Below are 24078 nucleotides of genomic sequence, written 5' to 3' on the forward strand. Positions count from 1 at the left end.
GTACATTTTGCCCTCTTTGCCATAATTGGTGCAACTGAATATAAGCTTCACTGAAGGCCTAAATCCTGCCATTGCTAGCCGAGCCTTCCCTTGTAGTGCCATTTCATGTGAATTGATTTGCTGTTGAATGTTTTGAACATGCCTGCCCAATCAGTTCATTGGCTATTCCATTCTCTGAGAAAGTATTTACACATCCTGATGCTTGCGAACAATATCACAAATACAATATTTCAGCATTTTGCACTAGCCTTTGAAATCCAGCCACTCCCTGCATAGGTTTTCTTGAGGACAACTTGAAAATCTGTCCGCATGAAGTCTAAATATACCAACAGAGGTACTGCAAATGAGTATAAAGGAGGTTGTTTAGTTTGGTTTATCATTTCCTGGTAGTAATTTCATCCAGAGAAGACTCAAAATGAGCTCTTTTGGGGCAACTGGTAAGGCAGGTGGTGATTACAAACACTGGAATTACATTGTTTAGATGTTGAACGTTTATCTTTTTGGGGACACACAGTGTTCAGAAGAGAATCGAGTGGCGAGAGAGGATCGGTAATGCCATGCAATGATGGGCCCCGGCTGTAATCGAATCAAGGACTTTGCAGTTTGTGGTTGGTGCCTTAGGCCCAGATAAACTTACATTGTAAAACCATAACCATCTCTCTGCATGTTGTTGTAAACATTAACAGTAATTCATTTGAAGTTTCATATTCATTTTTAGCAAACCGTCTGTGTAAGATTGTCGTTCAACTCTTTCGTTACGTGATAAACCTATTGAATTTCAAAACCAGTCGTCAATAGTGATACGCTCCAAAAATGAGCTGTGTGACAAGAAAAAACAGTTACACAATTCCCCTTGACTGACCTGAAATTAGTGCAGATAACGAGACAGAATAACCAACGTGGTATTTACTTCATGAATTCTGTTTCTATAGATCCATAGACTCCATATTTTACAATAACGGTCACAGTGGTTATGGCTGCATGATGGCTCATCTCGGGCAGGAGGAAAAAAAATCATGTATTATTTTATTTATTAATACATTTTAACATGAAAATCTTGAGTTTAAACTGTGATCAGACCACAAACAAGAGGATAATGATCCACATTTTCTGCACCATATATCATTTACATGTTTATTGCCTGAATAACCTTTTAACATTCTGTGTTCTTCCTGTACAGACTGGTCTGGGCAGGAATTCCTTGTTGGGTGACCCGCACTCCTTCACAGGGGCCATGGTAAAGTACCTTTAGTTCTTGCATGCTTTGGACAGTAGCTGCTGTGTGTCCCGTGGCCGGGGTGCATTCTGCAGAATCGGAAACTCTCCATTGATTTTCACTTTTAATCAGCTCTGTTTACCAGGAAGCAGACAGTCAAATCAGCTGCAATGGTGTCAAAGGTCCTCGAAGGCTGCTGTCTAAGCAGGGCAGCTTTTAGTGTCCTATCGTCGCATCATGACATAACCACTGGATCGGATGTGTTGCCCGTTGAACGGTGTGTGTGCGTGTGTGTGTGTGTGCGTGTGTGTGTGTGTGTGTGTGTGTGTGTGTGAGTGAGTTTTTGGTTGGCGGCTGCCCCCCGGCTGGCCTCAGCAGGCTGCCTCTCCAGCCATGGCCAATGTGTGTATCAGCTCGGCTCATGCTGAGTCAGCATCCCGCTGGATGTGCTGCGGCTATCTGCCATCTCTTTCGACCACCTTTTAATCTTTCTTTGCACAACATTTCGGACTAAACTCTGCTCCGGACCAAACGGCCCATAGATTCTTGTTGATGTCTGTCAACACAAGGCCATTTTTTCCCCAACAGTTTGCCTTTGAGGAAAAATCCCTGACTCTGCTTGTATATCCATGCCTCGCATTCCCCACTGAGAGGCACCCTCTGTGAAATATGTTGCATAAGACTACTGTGACCTCAAACATTTGGGCGCCATGAAAGCCTGTTGATGAAAACTGCCTTTAAATGAAAAATGTCCATCATTTGATTTTTGCCAACCAGATATTTCCTTTAGGCCCTCCTTTCTTTTCAGTGTCTCCTGTAAATGAATGACCCTGTTTATTTCTAGTTTTAGGGCGACTCTGGCATCTGTTATACTGTGGCTTGTTGCACAAGGGGTGATTATAGTAAATTAGCCTGGGTTGCACATCACAGTGTGGGTGGGAAGGAGAAGACAGCCACGCAAAGCCGCGTAAATGCAGCTCCGTCAAGCTGGCTTTAAATCACCTCTCTGTTACAACAAGTGTTGTGACACTTCCTTTTCTGACATTAATGTGAAAGGCAATTAATCAAAGCTGGGAAAATGTAGGCAAAGTGAAGACGTAGCACTTCATGTCCCCCCCCAAAACGACGACTAAAATGTCTTTAGTGAGGATATAACAGCCCAAACAATTCCTACAATGCAGCTTAGTTGTCAAAGCTGTGAATGCATGTGTTTGTGTACATAAAAACAAGAAAGAAAATAGAAATACTCAGCCAGTCTTCCCTGCACAAAAGTTTTAAAAGCCATAGTAAAACCAGACAAAAAGATATGACTGAAAGAAGGTTGCGGTTGTTGAAGTTGATACTAGTTCAGTAAAGAGTAATCTGACCCTTTTCTCTGCAGGAGGAGGAGGGGCAGCAGAGCTTGGAGTGCATCCAGGCCAATCAGATCTTCCCCAAGAAGTCCCCCGTTCTGGAGGAAGAAAACATGCAGGTGAGGAAGTCGCTGCTTATCTTGTGCTGTAAAAAAACAACACCAATTAACCTGTGTTTATATGTGGGTGAGTCTCTCCTCTGTAATCAGTTACATAACCACTGTGACCACATGTGACTTAAGCTCACTTTCAGTTTGACCAGTCTCAGAAGCAAAGTCTCAAAAGTCAAGTGATATCTGGAGGGCTGTAATCTAAAATCTGTGAAGTTCAGTACTGCATACGTGTTGCATAATGTTTCGAGGCCTAAATGGTCATGAGCCCTTTTAAAAAAAAAAAAAAAAATGCTGGGTTCTATAAAAAGTTCACTAGTTTTTTATGGAAAAAGTTCTCGCTGTGGAAAATGGTGTTATATTCTATACTTTAAAACCATATATTTACCTTCAACAGTAAAATATATAACTGTGCCCGACAAATGTGGTAAAAATAGGTCGATACAACTTCCAAAATAGTCATGCTGACCTGATCTCGTTAAACAATCAACCAAATAACAGCTCTCTTTGCATATAGATATGCTGAGCTGTGTGACTCTACAGTTTGCATGACATGTTTTATCTCCTGCTGTTGCTAGGTGCCCTTTCCTGAGCTGCATGGGGAGTTCACAGAGTATGTGGGGCGAGCAGAGGATGCCATCATCGCGATGTCTAACTACCGCCTACACATCAAGTTCAAAGAGTCCGTTGTCAACGTAAGTTATCTTTTGAAAAATTGAGCGACGAGCTTCAAGGTCAGATCTGATCAGAGAATGTCTCTCGCACAGCTCAACATAACTGAAGAATGAAATACTTTGTCTCCCCCTCGAAGCGGGGTGAAAGCGTGTGTTAATGCCATGTGAATGGGCAGAGTCAGGGCCATTGTGTCGGCGCTGTGGTGACCAGGCCATTCAGAGCTGATCTGCACTGGCAGCACATGCCTCGTGACTCCTCATCACCTCTGTTTTTACACTCGCCCGCCCGCTCTGCTCTCTCTCTCTCTCTCCACACTTGCTGTTGCCTTGGTTGCAGTGGTTCCACAGGGGATTCATAACAGTCACGCCTTCTCTCTCTCTCTCTCTCTCTCTCTCTCTCTCTCTCTCTCTCTGTTTTTCTTTCTCTCTCTCTCTCTCTCTCTCTCTCTCTCTCTCTCTCTGTTTTTCTCTCTCTCTCTGTCTCTTTTCACCATGTTAAGAAAGAGAGACTGACCTTGTTGCCCAAGTGGAGCCACTTTCTATGAAAACTTCCCTATTTGCCACTGAAAACATGTTCACTAAACAGATTTTTTTATTTTATTTAAACACTTTTTAATACTCTACGATTTAGACAACTATTACTTCTTACAACCTAATGGCACACCACATACAAACATAATAACCTACATATAAATAGATATACATTCATACTGTATGTTCTATATTGTGGACTGCAGGGTTACACGGGATAGTGGTACTAGAAAAATGAAGTGTGCCATCCCTTATGTTAAGTGTACTATCTCTCATATTCTATTTCCATCCTATTATAAGCATTTGCCTTAATTTGACCAAGAAGCCTCACTCCAAATGTCATAGGAAAAGCACATGTTATGTTCAGATCACCAAGCCGTTCTGCCTCTGATGTGAGAGAGCAGGAAAGTTGTGCAACGACAAATCATGAGCTATGGGGAAAGCTTTTGGCTGTTTCACTTCCTTCCCTAAAAACTTGTTATCTAAAAATGAGTGAAACTTATTTCTTACAACCATAAGGGATCCTTATTGTCAACAAATCCCACGAAAAGACAGTAATCAAGTAATGGCTGTGTTGTTCCAAAGCGACTAAAACACATCATTGAGACACTGCACTGGGTTACATTTGACTTCATTACAATGAATTCAGCTGGTGTAGTTTATTTGTTCCACATACACCATCCTGCAGCTCTAAATACCCAATAGTGCACACATTCGGAGCCTCTTAATAGTCCCAAGTAGTGCTCAGAATTTCCCGACTGTTTTAGTAAAAACATTGCTAAAAGCTTCAATTCCCATCTACATTTCATGGCATTCCCTATTTTTCAGGTATTTTCTCCCAGTTACTTTATATAGTTTGAATACAGGAACAATACCAAATCCCAAATATGGGCATTGCCTCAAACTGATCCATTTAATTACATGTAAATATTCAGTTAATCAAACCTTCTTATGTACAGGATTTATTCAGTGCTTCTGATGGTTGCTTCCATCTGACTGGTTCCTGTCGTGTTCTGGCTGCCCGTCACATTCTGCAGAGGTTAATTGGACCTTAATGAGCCCCCGGTTCTTGGCTCACCCACAGCCTCTCTGGGCTCACACGAGCAGAGCCAACGTTCTCTTCACACATATTTGGACGGGTTGACGAGGCATCTGCATTTCATGGCAGAGTTGTCAGAGCTCACAGAGACGGGGTGGGAGGTGCTGCGAGAGAGCGAGAGGCCGTTAACAAGCAGCCTAGGAATTTTTGGTGGCGTCCATATTGGGGATGTAGATTAGAGGGCAGGAATTATGTTGTGCCAGCAGGATGCTCGAACATCTGGAAGTGTCGACAGAAGATAGTTACAAATCAACGTGCATCACTTACATTATACTTCTCTCTGTTTTGTTTTGGATAGAGTTGTTGTTGTGAGGTGTCAGTAAGTACTCAGCCGAGCTGCATCCGAGTGGTTGACTTGTGTGTATAATTTGTGTGTGTGTGTGTGTCTGTTAACCGGCTGGTGCCTGGAGGAGCAGAATCCTGTTCATTCGTCCTGTTCAACACCAGGTGCAAAGAATATGTGTGGGCAAAAATGTATCCCAAATTTATCACACTGGAGCTGTGAAATAAAGCGGCGAAGTTGCCAATCGGGGCGATTGACCTGCTAATTGACTGGCTGCCAATCGTGCATGGCTCTGGACTGTGTGTGAACAGCAGCTTGAGCCACACCTTTTTTATTAAAAACCCTTCCGTGCTGCTGAACACTGCTCTTAGCTAATTAACAGAGCTTAGTGAAAAGCAGCATAGGTATTTCCCTGCAGTATTCAAAGTATGCTCTTAAGTCATAAGCACATGACAGTTCTTTTGTAATTTGGATGGTATTTGCCTATAAAAGATAAGACTGTAGCTCTGGGCCAAACAGGAAATACAGATACAGGCTCTCCTGGTTCTAATGTTGAGTGTTTTTGTGCTCCAACACTTAAAGTTAAGAAGATAATGTATATTAACAGAGCTCAGGGAGATGTGATGTGAAAAATTAATGGAAATGCACCTGGACAAGTAATCCGTGTGACAGCATGTGGCTGAAAGGTGTTTTTTTTTTTTTCATACAATTAAGTATTTTAATTAAAACGTGATAATGCAGCACATGTGGCTGATTCTGTGCGTGAAGGAGTTCTACTTTAGACCACCACTAATTTACTAAATGGATTGTCAGTTGCAGTCTACCACACTACTTGTACTGACTGCATGTGTTTGGGTACATTTCTGATGTATTCATCATGCTATTTAACATTTTATCAAAGTGTGACTGGGTGTAGAGTTGATGTTCCCACTCTTTCTCTCCAAAGGTTCCTCTTCAGCTCATAGAGAACGTGGAGTGTCGGGATATGTTCCAGCTTCATGTCACCTGTAAGGACAGTAAAGTCGTCAGGTATGACCAGTTACACACTCCTGCAACCTAAAGTCATTCCTTCTATTACCTCCTCTTTGTTAAAGCTATAGGAAACTTGAATTAGAATAACGCTTTTTCCTTAACAATATGGAGGACATCCGTGTGATGTTCTGGGCAAAAAGTTACAGAAAACACCAAATAAATAAAAATCACTAGCGTTTATCCTGACATTTCTCACAGAAGTCCAGACGCAGGATGGTATAGGTGTTACAATTAGCTGAAAGGTCTAAGCCATAAGGCTTAGGTTGCTATGGTTACCACCAAAACATGGCACACACTACAAAGGTAACAGAGGAATCCTAGAGACATAAACTGTATGTTTGACTGATGAAATGAAGTTTGTTTGTGTAGAACACCGACAGAATTACTCAATCTGTCAGTAACATGGTGAAATATCCGTCAACTGTAAAGGTTTATATTCTAGTAGACCTTCACTCTTTAACACTTTGGGGAATTCGCTTTCTGTCAACACGAATTACAGTCGATTAATTGGTGTTAATCACACATTGAAGGTAAAGCTCAGGTGAGAGCAGTGTTCCTGCTAAATAAAAATAGAACAATATAGGTAAATAAAACAACGAGAGCTGAGCCGAATGTCATTTTTTTAACATCCAAGCTTCTATTCAGGTTTTCAAATGAAGCTTTGAATTCGGCTTTACCCTGAACCTGAAACACAAGTCATTGTGCATCGCTGCAGAATAAATATTATGATTAGTGTTGCATAATCTTCATCATCAACTGTGCAGAAATGCCGGGATTAAACAGAATGAATATACATGCAAAAAAAGAAAAGAGAACTGCACAGCATTCGAATGTTGATTTAGAAATTGAACGTCAGCGTTCTGAAGGAAGCTTCAAGCAGCTCGAAAACAGCAATTATTTTTATTTATTTTAAGAACTGATCACAAGACCACATTCATTATTAACATCTATTTAGCTACAGACTTGACAATGTTGAGTTTTCCGTAGGAGGAACACAATGCGTATGGACGAGCATGCTTTATGTGATTTTGTAATATTTGATTTGATCCGCAGGTGTCAGTTCTCCACCTTTGAGCAGTGTCAGGAGTGGTTGAAACGCCTGAACGTCGTAGTGCGCCCTCCCTCTCGCCTGGAGGACCTGTTCTCCTTCGCCTTCCACGCCTGGTGCATGGAGGTGTACGCTGGCGAGAAGGAGCAGCACGGCGAGCTCTGCAGACCAGGTACCCTACAGTCTCTCTCTGCATGTCCTCACATAACCCCAGTAGAAACCTCTGCTCCCCTCTGGTGTTATCAGACATCTCTGCTCTCTGCAGGCGAACACGTGACTTCTTGGTTCAAGAACGAGGTGGAGAGGATGGGCTTTGACACACAAAACGCCTGGAGGATATCTGACATCAACAGCAAGTTTAGGTAATAGTAGCTCTCATTCAGGACGCCTGCTGCTGTGTTGACGTCCATCACTCCCAGCTGGAAGATAGATCCGCTCTTTGCTTTCATTGGCAAACAGCACAGGTCCAGTGTGTGTGTGGGTGTGTGTGTGTGTGTGTGTGTGTGTGAGACAGTGGGTGTTTGTGTTATTGTACTCCACTGGTGCTGCACCCTGGGCCGATAAGAGCCCGGCCCAGGATTAGGTGTCTGTAGACGGAGGCTTTAGTTGAGCCATCACAGCCCTTTGGTGCTTGCACTTTGTACTTTGTTAAATGGTTGCTCTCCCTGTCCCTCTGCTCTGCCAGGCTGTGCCCCAGCTATCCTCAGCAGCTCCTGGTTCCAGCCTGGATCACTGACAAGGAGCTGGAGAATGTGGCAGCCTTCCGCTCCTGGAAGAGGTTTCCTTCTGTGGTTTATAGGTCCGTGTGTTTGAATCAAGGTCGAAGGTCAAACGTGTTTACAGCCACGCCGAAATAAAAAAAGCCTTCTTTTCGTGAGCTGATTGGCACTTTGGATTTTGTCATATAATCATCTTCAGATAGCATCTTTATGGCTCAATATAAGTGTCACTGTGGACAGAGTTTACTTTTGTTTAGAAAACAACAGCATACAGCCAATTACTAATGGATTATACCCTCCTAGCTACATTTGTCAATTTGAGTCTATTCAGAGTTTGTCAACATGACCAAGACCACTGACTTAATTAATGAAAAAAACTGCCAAGTCATGGCTTCAGTGAATTATGGTTGTTGTATTTAATATACCGTGCTCCAGAGTCTTAGATTTTTGTTTTTGGAAAACATCTCATACCAGAAATGGCAACTTTGTATGCCTGTTTTGGGCATCACAGCACCTAAAAAAAAAAAAATAGGAGACAAAGCTTTGTGTTTTGGTTAAAAAATGTAAGAAAAGTAAAAAAAACAACATATATATATATATACTGTTGTGCAAGAGAAATGGATAATGGTTAGATGGTAAATTATGTCATAACCAACATCTCTGTATTACTGTATTTGGCATACTGTGGCAGTGAATATAATTTTCTTTCTATAAAAATAAGATTATAGCCCAGATGAAATAAACCACAGTAGTCTTCTCTTAATTTCTCTCGTGTTTTGGCTAACTTCCCCTCTGTCGACCTCCTCACCCCGCCCCACATAGGCACCAGACCACTGGAGCTGTGATCGCCCGCTGCGGTCAGCCAGAGGTCAGCTGGTGGGGCTGGAGGAACGCTGATGACGAGCACCTGGTCCAGTCCATCGCCAAGGCCTGCGCCGTGGACGGTAGCTCCCGCAAACACCTCTCCAACGGGGGCTACTCCAACGGCACGGTCCTGCCCGACACCGACTTTGGTAAGAGCTCAGCCCTACTCACCCGCTTACTGACTGACACGCTGTATACACACACACTTCCAGCTGGAAGGATGTTACCACAATATCTTTCTATCTGGATGAACAGCAGATGCCGTTGTGCAATACGACCTGTCAGGGCTTGTCTGAAGCAGCAGACTTAAACAGATTCTGCCTGGATGAAACCTATTCATGTCTTCATAGTTTATTTGGACCTTTTGAATGTGTTAATGAACTCCACCATACCCACCAGCCGTACATTCATACAACCTGCACTGAGAGATAATTTTGCTGTGTTTTATGTCTGTATCAGAATCCTCCATGACCCACAGCTCAGAGGTGGAGACTTTGGCCACCCAGCCCCACAAGTTACTGATCCTGGACGCCCGGTCCTATGCTGCTGCCGTAGCTAACAGGGCCAAAGGTGGAGGCTGTGAATGCCCAGGTAGGTCTTCTCAGCCCAGTCACTGGTTACAAGCAGAATTAGGTCAATGGGTGCTGAGGATTCAGGAGCTCAGTTCACAGCAAATGTGATTGTTCCGTGTGCTAAAATTAAACGCTCCACCACCTTTAGTTTTCTTTGTTCTTTTTTAACCATTGTTTTTTTCGTCCTGTTCCAGAGTACTATCCCAACTGTGAGGTGGTGTTTATGGGAATGGCCAACATCCACTCCATCCGCAAGAGTTTCCAGTCTCTGCGTTTCCTCTGCACTCAGATGCCTGATCCAGCCAAGTACGTTTTGGTTTTTTTAACGCCTCCAGGAGTGCCTCTGAATTCCAATAGTCGTAACTTTAAAGCTCTGCAGGCTAAAGCTCTTAAACTTAAAACTTTGCTGTAAGTTTCAGTAAAGGCTATACATCTGTGCCTGATTTAGAAAGCCGGGCCCACCCCCAAGTGGAGGATTTCTTTCTGTCTGCACTCCTAGACTCAATGCTACAATGGTCTAATTGAATCGCTCTGGCTTAAGAGAGCGTTGTTGTGATTAGGAGATCCAATCAGAGGACAAAAACAGACAAAAATCCTCCCGACTCCAGATCCTTACTCAGCTTTTTTTTACACAAACATACAGTACATGTACATATACTTTTGTACTTTCTTTATTTGTGTCTTTTTGTGTCTTTTGCACACTAAATGGTGCTTATGCGAAAAAATAACGGGTTGCACACATTTTGTACTATTGTTGTCATTTGTCAAAAGCCAAACTCAAATATGTTGAATCAGTTTACAAAGCATCCATCCATTACAGCCGGATTATCCTGAGCCAGGTCGCTTCATTTTACCCTCCGTCGTGATAAGAGACATTCATTTGGAGCCCCATGTGTCGAGGCCTGGCCTCCAGACGCTGGCCAGTTCACAAAGCACGATGGAACTAATTCGTAGACTGTCTGTCTCTCTCACGGAAGCTCTGTGTTTTATAGACAATACAAAACACACATGATGCTTATGATAATAACCCAGATAAGATAAGGCAAGTGAAACATTTACTCATAATTGAAGTTGGTCAAGGTGTTTGCATGTCGTGTCATTTTTGATCTCTAGCACAATCTCGCTAGCTCTCTATCTGCCAACTTTGTCTGTCTGTCGTTTGGTGTTGAGCAGAGCTTGTTTCCTTGAAATTGATGCTTAAAGTTGCTATAATCGCCACCTGCTCACCAAACGACAGACAAAGTGAACATCGATCACTACTTAGCGGTTAAAGAGTCAGATATCGTTTATTAGTGTTTGCTTACGCGTGTGGCATATCAACTTAAAAGGTGGGGATATGTTGTTTGTTCACAGCTGGTTTTTACTTCCCCCAAGTGGCCAAAAAAGGTTACTGCATATTTTAAAACCATAATGTTAATACAGGCTTACATCAGGACAATTTGCCTTTTTTTTTTTTTACTTCACTTTTTCTCTTAAATGAAAATGATTAAGAAGTATAATAACACATTTACATCATAGTTGTGCTCTTAGCTATACAAAGTCAGAGACAGTTGATGGGCGTTGCCAACAATATGAAGCTATTATTGCTGTGGTATGTGGCACTCGTCCATGCTTTGTACTTGTCCCTATATGACATGTGTGCTGTCTACCTGGATAAGGCATTTGAGTTCCTCTGATTATTTTTTTTATGTCTGTGTTCCTGCAGCTGGCTTTCTGCACTGGAGAGCACCAAGTGGCTGCAGCACCTGTCGCTGCTGCTGAAGGCGGCGCTGCTGGTGGTCAACGCTGTGGACAGAGACCACAGGCCCGTTCTGGTGCACTGCTCTGACGGCTGGGACCGCACACCTCAGATCGTTGCTTTGTCCAAGCTGCTGCTGGACCCTTACTACCGCACTATTGAGGTACAGAAGACTTCTTCTTCTTTCAGTTCCATCACCAACCCTTACCACCTTTTTGTTAGCATTTTTCATTTTAATTTTGGGGGTTTGTTCCCATGTAAACTCTCCTAACGTTGACATTATATATATGTAGTAGTTGTGATATTTCCAATGCAACTTTTGTCTAAAAGTGTCACGCTATCTTAAAGCCACATTTCATTGAGTCAAACATCTTGTGACGTCTTCGTGCAGGGCTTCCAGGTTTTGGTGGAGACTGATTGGCTTGACTTTGGCCACAAGTTCGCCGACCGCTGCGGCCACGGAGAAAACTCTGAGGACGTGAACGAGCGCTGCCCGGTCTTCCTGCAGTGGCTGGACTGTGTTCACCAGCTGCAGAGGCAGTTCCCATGCTCCTTTGAGTTTAACGAGGCCTTCCTGGTGCGTAAAAATGTTTGGTATCTGATTTCAAACAGAACTAGTGAAGTCTGAGAGATTCCTGAGATTAGATGCTTTAGAATGCGGTCATCTGCAGTAAAGGAGATGGCTTGTCTCTGATTCAGTGTACTCATGTCTCTTTCTGATCGTGTTACAGTCTGCTGTGTTCATAAGTCGTACTGGGAAACTCCTGTTATCATACCTGAAGTGTGTGTACAAGCCTCTACATGTCAGTTTGTGTGTGTGTACGCAGGTGAAACTGGTGCAGCACACCTACTCCTGTCTGTTCGGCACCTTCCTGTGTAACAGCGGCAAGGAGAGGGAGGACCGCCACGTTCAGGAGCGGACCTGCTCCACCTGGTCCCTGCTGAGACCGGCCAACCGCCCGCTGAGGAACATGCTGTACTCCTCCCACTCCGAGACAGTACGTCCTCTGTCTATCACTGTCTAGTGTTGAGGCTAAATTCCTTTAAGAAGTGGATACTGCTAGTTTTGGTTAGAAGGCGAAGGATGAAAATAATTCAAGCCTCTCCAGGACTGCGTTTCCAAATCCTACAGGTTGAGACAGCAAGCTCTTCAAATGCATTCTGAGAAAGATGAGCCCCAGAGCAATGCATTTCCAAATGTCTCTTTGGATGTTTTACGCTAATTAGTTTTGGCCTGTGAGAATTGCATTTTTGTGGTGACTCTTGTTTCTGTGTTTGCACTGTATGTGTGTGGGTTTCACAACCACAAATATTCTCCGCTTACCAAGAGGGGAAAATCTAATTCTCAGAACTCATTAGCATTCAGTTTTTCTTGTTAAATATCCACATAAGTGTTTTGTTTATATTTTTTTAGGTGTTTCAGACTTAAATGATTTATTTCCAGATTATTTTGCTACTATTATTTGCCATTTCCCTTCTTTCCTCTGGTTACACCAAGTTAAGTTTGCAGCTGTTGTTGCAGGTTCTCCACCCAGTGTGTCACGTACGCAACCTGATGCTGTGGACGGCGGTCTACCTCCCCAGCTCCTCCCCCACCACCCCCTCAGATGACTCGTGCGCCCCGTATCCTGTGCCTGGTGGCAACCCTGAGGACGCGCCCCTGGGCAGGTGAGCCTGGCGCGCTGGCACCTGACCCCCCCTCTGTCTTCCTCCCTCATGTAAGACAAACACAGGTCGAGGACTCCCACAGCCAGGCGGGCCCCGGCTTTTCAACACCACTGCATAGATACTTTTCTCTGCTCGGGCCCTCGCAGTCACAGATACAGTTTTTTGATGCTGTGCTTATCTTGAGTCTCATGACAGTCACACCACCAAAGGAGAGCAGCAGGAAAATATTTTGTTTCAATGATTGCATAATCTTAAGTTAAAGAGAGGTCTGAATGCTTCTCTTTCATTGTGTTTGTGCTGCATTTTTCTTGTTTTGATGAGACTGATGTGATTTATTTGTTGACTTAACATTTTGTAATGATTATGTGTGCAGCTGCAGATTCATCACAGGGTGTTAAACACTCTGACTAATTATTATGTAATGAAACGCTGTCTCCTGAGCATAATTCTTCCTTTGTTTGCCCCTCAGACGCACGAAGACGCGCTCGTTCGACAACTTGCCCAGTGCATGTGAGCTGGGAAGCTCTCTGGCTCCCAACCGCCGCTCCAGTGACCCGAGCCTCAATGAGAAGTGGCAAGACCACCGGCGCTCTCTGGAGCTCAACATGGCAGTGGGGCCCGATGGAGGGGCAAACCCGGATCAGGAGGCGCGGCCTAACGGAGTGGGGCCTCACCCAGACGGAGTGGACTCTGAGCTGGAAGACAGCCCGCAGCCCCGGGGCCCGAACGCTGAGATCCGACAGGAAGCCTCTGTGAGCGCAGCAGCAACAGGAGAGGAGGCAGAGGAGGCGGAGCTCTCTGTGGCGGTGGGCGTGGCGGAGAGCCAAATGGAGAACATACTTCAGGAGGCCACTAAGGAGGAGGCGGGAGCAGATGTTCAGAGAGAGAGAAGTGCTGCTGTCACACATGTCCCTGACACCGTTGACACTGAGTCAGAGAAAGAAGCAAAGGTTGAAGAGGATGATCAGTGCGCTGAGGTCAACGGGGCCGAGATGCAGAGAGAAGCTCTTGCTAACGGTCACCATCCAGTAAATGGCGTGATGGAGGCTGAGGAGGATGACGTGTCTCCCCTTCTGCCCACACAGATGGCTGAGGAGCTAAATCAACAGGCAGCTGAGGTGACTCAGTCACCAGAGGGTCTGGAGAAGCAGGATGTAGAGGACTCCTCGGTACAGGAGGAGCTTGCACATGGACCCAGTGAGTCCGGCTCAGATGAGCCTGCAGCCCAAAGAACTATAACTAACGGCTTTGTGGACAGGTCACCTGAAGAGCCAGATGTGGATGAGGAGACCTGCCCTGACTCTGAATCTGACCACGGAGTCTCAGAGCCTGTGGAGCTGCTGGATAAGAGGCCCTCGCTGATGGAGAGCTCCACAGAGACTTTAACTGAAGAGGCCGGCATCCGGACGGAGCTACCAGCACCGCCACCTGTTTGTCCGACCCGTCAGCCCTGCAGTGACGGCAGGAACCAAGCGCCCTGCTCCAGGAAGGAGAAAGGACTGGAGGCGGGCGAGCACGGCTTTATCAGAACTTTAAACGGGGGCAGCAAGCGGCCCTCTGTCTGTGCCTTTCAGTCTGTGAACGCTGACCTCAGCAGGGACGGGCTCTGTAACGGCGACAGCTCCGACGCGGAGCCCTGCGGCGGACATCACTGGGCCAAAGGGAACGGCGAGAGGGTTCCTCTGAGTCGACAGGTGTCCCTAGCGAGCTGCAACTCCCTCATCCTCCACCCGCGGGGAAGCTGCTCCCACCACCGCTGGTGCCACGCCCTGCTGGGCCGGGCCGCCATCAGCCCGGAACAGCCGTCCCGCAACCATCTGGACGACGACGGGCTGACCCTGCACACAGACGTCATCCAGCAGAGGCTGAGGCAGATCGAGGCGGGACACCAGATGGAGGTGGAGACTCTGAAGAAGCAGGTGCAGGAACTGTGGAGCCGCCTGGAGAAACAGCAGCACGCCGGCTCCCACAGGATCAACGGAGACATGGGAGACGAAGTGGTAAGATGCAGACCGTGAAACCCACCAACCGGCCGATGTGGATGGTTACATTTAAGTTGTTACTTGAGCATGACGAACTCCTTCACACTCCTTCTGATCTTCTGTGTCTCCCTCCATGCAGACCTCAATGACGGACTCTGAGTACAACCTGGACCACAACTGTTTGTCGCGCTGCAGCACAGAGCTTTTCTCCGAGGCGAGCTGGGAGCAGGTGGACAAGCAGGACAGCGAGGTGAGCAGACGGGTCAAGAAATGGAAAAGAACCAAACTCTTGTTCGTAGCGCGCATGTTTGGACCTCAGACCTCTCTGAGAAATGGCGTGTTGATGAGGGTTAATGGTTGGTGAGCTGCTCGTGTCGATGGGAGCTGTGAACTGAGATGAGGCTGTACGTTACAGGTGACCCGCTGGTACCCAGACCATTTGGCCGCCCAGTGTTACGGCTGTGAGAGCAGGTTCTGGCTCGCCGCCAGGAAGCATCACTGCAGGTATGTACTGAGGGTTATCAGGCTGCAGGAGCTCAAACCTTCAGTCACTACCCCTGTCATTGACCTCTCCTGTCTGTCCTGTGGAGGCTTAAAGAGATTGTTTCCTCTGTTTAAGCTTGTCCCTCTGTATCCAGATACATCCAGACTAGTCCAGATTAAGCTCAGGCAGCTTTTAGTTCACACTCGGCATCTAAATGAGTCTTAAAATTCATTTTGTGACCTTTTTCTGTTGCGATTTTACCTCTTCTCCACAAACATGTCACTTGCGTTTCTGCAGACCAGATCTCAAAATCTAGTATGGTTCTAAAAACGATGAATCCTACAATCCTGATAATTCAATTTGATTATCTTTATTACACCCGACCTGCCCAGTAAACACCCAATGGCTTTCAAACTCTATTATAAACTGACTCAAGCCCTAGCTGAGACAACCCAGATGACATTATGAAGGTGTCAGTGTAGATAGAAGTGAAATAGATTGAATTAGATTGATTGTTTTTGTTGGATACAGCTGCCGTGCTACACTGATGTGCCCAGACATAACAGAACTGAACAGACTCAACAACTATGACCATTCAAAGTCTACTTCAAAGTATCAGGATATCGTTTGGTGATTTAAGAGGCGCAGAACGAGATTCATTTGTAGCGGCTGTTGGTGTTTCCTCGGGTGTTATCATTTCCTCATGTCACCGTCGTCTGCTCTTTTTTTATAGTTGATTGGATTGAGTTTAAGGGTGTCCATGACGGAGAATTTACACAGTTGAAGCTGATTGGTCAAGTCTTACCTATAGTCAACTGATATGCAAATCATGTTTTTCCTTTTTTTCCCCATTTATCCCCCCTCTTTTTAAGCTCTATGTTTTTGTAGATAATAAAAACAACAAAATATTGTCCGAGATACATGTAACAGAATAATAGACAGCGCTGTTTGTTGTGATGTATGGTGATGCATTCACACACCCTAAGGAGATTGATTGAAAGCACGTGACCTCCATAAAGATAGAATGGAACGATCGTTTGTTTTCATTCCGGTTGAATCAGGTTCCTTAGTTAGAATAGTCCGGCCATTCCCTGTCCACCCTCATCATTTAATCACTAAGTGTCAGAAATTTGAGTAGGATTAATTAGGATGTCTCGTTGCTCATCCAGTGTGTTCTGTTCTGCAGACAAAGCTGTATTCAATAATCTGTAAAATAATAATCTTATTTCAGCCATGGATTCAAAACACAGAAGTCTGGAATCATCGGTGTAGCAATGCAGCCATTTCCCCAATTGTAGCAATTTTAGATTTTTCTAGATTATAGATAATAAACTTTGTCACACACATCTTCAGCAGGAAGTGTGTTTTAGTGTGTTCCGTGTTCTCCACTGCTCAGGCAGCTCTTATCCATTGTCTGCCCCTCTCTACAGTGGCAGGGAGCCTGTCCAGGAGGTCTGGTGAGATCCGGCTCCCCTGTTCCCTCCGCCACCCCTCCCTCCACCCTCCACCCCTTTTTAACCTGGCATCGCTGCACCTCCCTCACCCTAATCCCCCCCCCCCTCCCCCTCCCTCCCTGCTGCATCTGGTTTCCCTTCATGCTGTTCTAGTTGTCAGAAAAAGTATTTCAGGGAAATCTCTCTTCATGTCTGAGATGTATTGACTTGAGTGTGTTCGTCCTGCTGAGCCAATGTGTTTCCATCCAGCGGTTTTTGATTGGCTGTGTGTGAGCGAGGTGCTGTCAGTGGGAGGGCTGTGATTGGTCGAGGGCTGATTGTTGTGTTAACTGAAAAAAATGCCAATCTAAAAAAAAAAAAAAACTGTGGACTTCCTCACCTCAACACTCAACACCTGCCATAGCAGCACATAGCACCCCCTCCATCCCCCACCCCATCCCACATCCCACACCACCACCACCACCACCACTCTACACACAACCTGGCAGCATGCTGCCCAGAAACCAGCCGTCTGCATCTCACCTCCCAGCAGCACAGCATGCTACTGGAGACCACTCAGTCCACCTGGCGGTGGTGTAAAAGGGTGGAGACTCAGAGGGAATTAGACTTTTTTTTTTTTTTTTGTTATTAGAAGTTAGAAGCGCTGTGTGTGTAAGTGTGTGAGCATGGCCTTACATCTTAATCTTAGCATGGATGGGTATCTGAAACCTCCGGTGTGACCTGCCTTCCTGTCTAGTGATGGTAACGTGTTTTTTTAAATAATAAAGTGTTAGAGCACCTCTGCTCACCCGGCATGTAGAGCAGCATCACCGCAGAGAGGAACTGAACACAGGAGGAGTGGGGTTTGATGGGAAACTCTCATGTCTTCTTTCCACCTGTCTTATCATGCGTCCAAGGTGATCGGATTCAAATCAGATGGAGCAACAACAACAGAAGAAATCAGGGTTTTTAAAAAATCTGTTTTATCATTTTTTTTATATCAGAATTACATCTTATTCCATTGTCCAAAACTACTGAAAACATTTGACACATTGTATTGCATTTTGAGTCAAACTCAAATACTACACAAGTTCTCCAAATATATATATATATATATATATAAAAATCTGCAGCTAAAAATAGCCCAGATACTTAAAAAAATATTTAAGCCTTAAAGGATAGAAACAATGTTGGTTTGTCCCTTTGTAAATACTCACATCTTAAGTAGGAACCACTCTTAGTTTGGAGAGATTTACCAACTAACACAATGTTGGTTCTGGAATATTGCTCGCCTCATCCTTTAACTACAAGCCAAGAAACCACCTAAAAAGTAGTGAACGCCTTCCAATTCTCTTCAAGCAGAATGAACTGCAAAGATGAAATAGTGACAAATTTCAAGCAAAATGAGTTTAGTATACATTCATGATAATTAATTATACATTGTTTGAATCCAACTGAATCTACAATTTGTATTTTCTGCTTTCTTTTCTTTATCCAGTCCATAACAAATGTTTAAAATAACCCAATTTTTTTCTGCTTCCTCTCAGGAATGGAGTCATTTGTATCTGGAAATAAGTAATTGTAGGAAAAGTGTTGAAAATCCTCATTCAGATAGCTCTCAACGAGCCGACAACAGATCTAGATAAACCTTAGGCAAGCTTAAATTAATAAAAAATCTAGGCTTGTATCAATTGTTTCGACAATCAAATCTCAGTTTTCCGTGTATTAAGAACCGGGCCTGGTGAAAAACGTAACGGATGGTATTCAGAGGAGACGCATGGTAACTGTGGGTGTGAGGAGGCCGTCTGAGGGTCCAGCAGTGACCCGTCTGTGTCTCCCTGCAGGAACTGCGGTAACGTCTTCTGTGCCAGCTGTTGCGACCAGAAGATCCCGGTGCCAAGCCAGCAGCTGTTCGAGCCCAGCCGCGTCTGCAAGACCTGCTACGGCAGCCTGAAGCTCAGCCCGGCTCCCCTGGACCTGGAGCTGGAGAAACCCATCGCCGCCAGCTCCGACTGAGTTCCAGAGCTGCGGGACGGGGCGAGCAGCCGGCCGCACAGGAGCTACACAGAATGTCCCATGTACTTTGTGTGTGTGCGTGTGCGTGTGCGTGTGCGTGTGTGCGTGTGCGTGTGTGTGTGTGTGTGTGTGTGTGTGTGTGCCGCAGATATGGAATTTAATGTGTATATACGGAGGATGACGGCGGCGGCGGAGGAGCTGAATGAAGTGTTGGTGAGATGCCGAGAGCTCTGAAAGGTGGCTGTGCACAGGGGTGGTGTGTGTGTGTGTGTGCGTGTGTGTGTGTGTGTGTGCTTGTGTGTGTGTGTGTGAGAGTGTGTGTGAGAGTAAATGCACATTAGCCACACGGATGGTCTGTGGCGGTGACGGGACAGCACTCCGAGGACAGAGGAGTGAGGATGGACGTCCTGGTGCCTTGGACCAGGCAGGCAGAGGAGGTCGTCTCACTGTGTGGCTGAGGTCTCTTGGAGGACTTGGGTCCATTGAATCATTTACCCGCTTCTCCACAGACTCTAACGTACCATCATCTCAAAGCTCGGACTACTTCTTTACTTTGGAGGACGTTCGATCAGTAGAGACGTGGAAAATCTCCCGGCAATCATGAGACTGTCCCTCGGCTTTAGAAACGGATAGCTGGTGTTCACAAATGTTGTTTAGGCAAAGCTTTAAAGGGTCAGTTCACTCTAATTTGCAAAACCATGTTATCTCTAGTGGTATCTGAACATGAATTCAATTTTCATTTTAGAACGTTTTGAGATCTCAATTCTGAGATTTATGCTGCCAAGATCATTGGACCAATTAATCAATTCATATTTTTATTCTCTGTTATATATCACAAAAGTTAAATAAATTACTGAAATATGGCCATTATAATGTCTAAGACCCCAAGGCCACATATTCATATATCTTGTGTAGTTCAACTTGCAGTCCAAAAGCAAAAGATATTCAGTTTAATAACAACAGCATTTGTTCTTACATTTGAGAACCTGAAACCAAAGGGTGTTTTGTGCAATTTGACTATTCAATTATTGAAATGACTTAATTGTTTTGTCTCAGAGTGCAGAAAAGGACGAAAGCAGCAGGTTTAGTATTGAACTCACATTCAGTTGAGTGAGGCCGATAAATCGAGACCTTTAGTCCCTCGTGTGGTTCACGCTCCAATAATGCATCTCAGTAGTGTCTTTAAACTATTCCCTTCCTACCTTGTTACCACCAACTTGTTTAAACTTCACAGGCTTTCTGTTTTTGGTCTCACATCCTTGGAAAGATGACCCTGATGAGATCACAATGACATCATCAGGGTTATTTTTAAAGACTTTATTAAGACCCTCCTTAGCCACGGAAGACATTATACAACTGTTTTCACAGTCGGAGTAGTTCGCCTCATATGAGTGAACTGATTTTTATGTAAAAAAAAAAAAATTCGATGGTGCTCCTTTCCAATATTTAACAGCTGTTTCCTGAAACCGTAATAATAATAATACAATTTTGTAATTTTGGTGAACTGACCCTTTAAATATGATCTGGGCTCAATCTCAACTTAGATATTTGCAGCTGTCTGCATACGTTTTTGAGTTTGTGTTAACGTGTTGAGATTCAGTGCAGAGGCGGGATGTTAAGGATTTTTTTTCTTTTTCTTAAAGTACTTTACTTCTTTTGAATACTTATCACAGTGAGGAGATTTTATTCTAAACAGAATCACTCATGTGAGTCTTTAAACAGGACTAGTTAGTGATCTGTAGAAAAGGCTTTAAAACATCTGACCCTTTAACAGCTGATCTCAGCTCTTCCTCGTTGACAGACTGTTTCTGAGCGTCTGCTGATGTGCTGTGGCGTCGTCAGTTTGTGTCAGACGGCCGACGAGCTGCAGATTATTTGTGCCCGACACACAGACTGACTGACAGAGTAACCTCCCCTGTCAGCCATACCTTCATGCCCTTCACTCACTCACAACAGCCCTGTTTTTATTGGGGTTTTTTTTTACCCAGCAGGCACTGGGAGCTGAACATCACTCACTTTTCAGTCTCTCTGTGGAAATCACTAGCAAAGTTGTAAATTTGACATTTGAATTTGAATCTAAGTTCCATGTGAATGCTCCTAAGACAACTCTCGTTTTATTTAATGTAATTATTTTTTTTCCAAGGCTGCAGTAGACTATGACCTCACTTGTGATCTCCGCTGTGATTGGCTGAAAAATAGAGACGTGCAGCGGTAACAGAAAGGGCTCTTGGCGATTTCTAAAGTCTGTAACTCCCACATGAGACATGTTAGAGAAGCTTCACTGAGACGCCCACTCTGCCTAACACCCATTCAATGACCTCCTTACACACACACACACACACACACACACACACACACACACACACACACACACACACACACACACACACACACACACACACACACACACACACATTGTTTTGTAAAATAAATGAATAAAATAATATATTCAGATACCTATATAGCATTTAAGAAAAACATGTATAGAATCCTTGAATAGTGGCTCACTTAATTAGTCACCAAAAAGTTTTTTTTTTTTGGTTTCTTTGTTTTCTTTTATTAATTGCAGAAAAAAAACTATATTTTGCGACCTGTTGAAGATAACAGGTGTGTGGATTTTTTTTTTAAATAGCGACGCAGGGTGTCCTGTTTTGATGCTGCAGTGGTTTTCCCTTTTAAATGCGATCTTTATTTTGATTTAATTTATTAAAGTTTTGTTGCCGAATTGCTGTTTAAAATCCAGACAATTCAAACGCCACAGGGTAATCAGTGTTTTATTGAGATGAGGGATGAGAGATGGTTGTGATCTGTGGCTACGACGGCACATTTCATTTATGTTTTAAATCAGACAACTGCAGAAAGGTTTGTGGCCTGTAACCTTTTCCATATTAGGAGGGGAAGGGGGTGAAGTCAGAGGTGTCATCCAGCATCATGTGACCTCTGACGATCACATGTCAGAATGAAAATGAAATGAGTGTGTCTGTAGCCAATGAGACGTCTATGCACTGAGAGAACGGTGGTCCAAAACAAGCAGCCTGAACCCAAAATACCCCCCCCCCCTCTCTCACACACACAAACATTACTCCATAGAAACTCATCTACAAACACTACCTCTACTTTGTACACACATTTGTTCATGCACACACACACATTCACACTGAGCTTCTAGAAGCTGAGTGACTTTCCAGATTTACATCATTGAGAATCGCCTTTGTTGTTGTTGTTGTTGTTGTTGTTATCATTTCATTTTTTTTCACCCCCCCTTAGTCAGCTGGACAATTAAAGGCACAGCACACAATCACAGACTTTCATTTCAATGATGATCTTATTGCTGAGACTGCCAATCTTTTAATCTTTCTTCCTCATCATCAGCTTGTCGGGTCAGCAGAACCGCCCACCTGTGCTTCATTTAGCAGTTTTGACTATCAGAGGAAATGCATAAAGTGTGTTACTATTGAATCATACAACAGCTGTACCACTGATCCTTTGTCCCTGATCTCCTGTTGGATTGAAATGTGCTGGTAGAATCAGCTGATGATGGAAGTGTTCATTGGATGTCTAAAGGTGGTCAGAACAACAACAGGCTTGAAGTGTTTGTTTTGCTCACTGTCCTCCTGTGGAAGTGGTGAACGTGTTCAGTTCAAAGCTTGACCTTCAGTCTTTTAAACGGAATGGACAATATGAATTAGTTTGCCCCTTATAGGTGAGACCTGCTGCCATTTCTGTAAATGTAATATTTACAGAAATTTACAGAAATAAATACTTTAATACGGTACTACTGCATTAAATGTGCAGTAAATAAAAAATGTGGTTCAACCCAGACCAGACCCTTTAATCCATGTTTTTTTGTCATCTGCTGAAATTTATATAAACTGATCTCCAACCAGAATATTTACATTATATCTAACGTTTATAATGGTAAAGTAAAGCTGGCTTGTTGTCGAGATCAGTGCTCCTACTAACAGATGATTTATTCCAAGGCTTCACGCTCCTCCCAAACTAAGTGTCTTTGTTGTAAGCGTTGACAAAATGTTTTATTTGCCAACGCTTCATGATCTCTTAAATATAGACTATCAAATGGTAACAAAACGTGTCTATAATATGCGTAATGTCCCTTGAATACCAAAAGCTTTCTCACTCTCCCTGTAAACACATCGACAGGCGGCAGCATGAATCCTTGCTCTGTCTTTTCACCACCATCACAGGCATGTGGGGCACCAAGCTTGTCTTGTTCAACAACCCATGAATGTGAATTGTCTAAAAAAAAAAAAAACTGGCTATTTTTTGCACATGTCATTAAAGAGACACTGCCACAGAGTGCATCAAAATAAAGCTGAAATTGAAAGTGTGCTTTGCTTTTCAGTATTGTGACAAGCGTTATGGTTGGTGGTTGTATGTGCGTGGGAGGGTCGGGTATCGTGGTAAACAGGTCATCGAACACGTCGCCAGATCCCTTTAATGTGCTTTTTTTTTTTTTCCTGCCAAGGATTCCTCTTGGTCTGCAAATGTTGTATTTCTCTTCAGTCACGCTGACATCCTCCATCAGAGGATCACTGCAACAGCCGCGTGATCACTCGACGTGTGTGTGTGTGTGTGTGTGTGTGTGTGTGTGTGTGTGTGTGCGTGTGCGTGTGTGTGTCTCTTTTTAGTGGAGACTGGTGCCAAGCAGTTTTATTACGGGTCTCTCACGAAGGGATCACTCGTGTTTTTGTTTGATTTTCCTCCTTTTTTCCCCCTCCCCCTTTCTGTTTGATAAGCACTTTGAACCTTCTCATGTCTGTCAGAGGAGTGTGTAGCTGTACATAGCAATTTCCTGTAACAAGTGCTCCTTGTTCAGTCTGAATATTTTGTTTTGTCGGATTTACTTTAAAGAGCATTACATTGTTGTAGAATTAAAGGAAAAATAAACTAGATAAACCTACTGTGTGGTCTGCTAGCGGCACCTGATAACTGCTCTCACTGATTTAAAGCCGAGGCGTGATGGAATATCCGCAGCTGAAAACACACACACACACACACACAAAGAAGAAAGACACTTCAATCATGTTTAATGCATGTAGCAGTATACATTTCTAAAAATCAAGAAAATCTTAATATACCGTCTAACATCAACGTCTACTTAATTGAATGCAAATTCAAGTGAATACATAACAGAAAAAAGAACAACTGAGAGAATCAAGATCCAAAAAGCGAGGAGTGCTGCTCTAAGTTAGTCATGCTCACTGCTGTGGCTCTAAAGAAACGATACTAGACAGTG

The 24078-nt window shown here is 44.0% G+C and overlaps 1 protein-coding gene across 2 annotated transcripts in view; it reads left to right on the forward strand.

Annotated features, from left to right (window-relative positions):
• Positions 1-23734, forward strand: part of mtmr3 (myotubularin related protein 3) — a 26159-nt gene extending 2425 nt beyond the window's left edge. The window contains exons 3-21 of one of the 2 annotated variants that reach the window (XM_054610320.1): positions 1181-1237; positions 2598-2687; positions 3257-3373; positions 6212-6294; positions 7351-7517; positions 7611-7707; positions 8031-8144; positions 8887-9077; positions 9388-9519; positions 9695-9806; positions 11206-11401; positions 11630-11815; positions 12066-12236; positions 12761-12906; positions 13376-14906; positions 15028-15138; positions 15304-15392; positions 16803-16829; positions 18650-23734. In XM_054610320.1, coding sequence (XP_054466295.1) covers positions 1235-1237; positions 2598-2687; positions 3257-3373; positions 6212-6294; positions 7351-7517; positions 7611-7707; positions 8031-8144; positions 8887-9077; positions 9388-9519; positions 9695-9806; positions 11206-11401; positions 11630-11815; positions 12066-12236; positions 12761-12906; positions 13376-14906; positions 15028-15138; positions 15304-15392; positions 16803-16829; positions 18650-18821 — 3735 coding nt within the window. In that variant the 5' untranslated portion in view covers positions 1181-1234 and the 3' untranslated portion in view covers positions 18822-23734. The remainder of the gene's footprint in view (positions 1-1180; positions 1238-2597; positions 2688-3256; positions 3374-6211; positions 6295-7350; positions 7518-7610; positions 7708-8030; positions 8145-8886; positions 9078-9387; positions 9520-9694; positions 9807-11205; positions 11402-11629; positions 11816-12065; positions 12237-12760; positions 12907-13375; positions 14907-15027; positions 15139-15303; positions 15393-16802; positions 16830-18649) is intronic. The other variant, XM_054610321.1, reaches the window with a different exon arrangement.
• Positions 23735-24078: the final 344 nt, after the last annotated feature.

The sequence above is a fragment of the Anoplopoma fimbria genome, chromosome 13, assembly GCF_027596085.1.
Source record: "Anoplopoma fimbria isolate UVic2021 breed Golden Eagle Sablefish chromosome 13, Afim_UVic_2022, whole genome shotgun sequence".
Classification (NCBI taxonomy): domain Eukaryota; kingdom Metazoa; phylum Chordata; class Actinopteri; order Perciformes; family Anoplopomatidae; genus Anoplopoma; species Anoplopoma fimbria.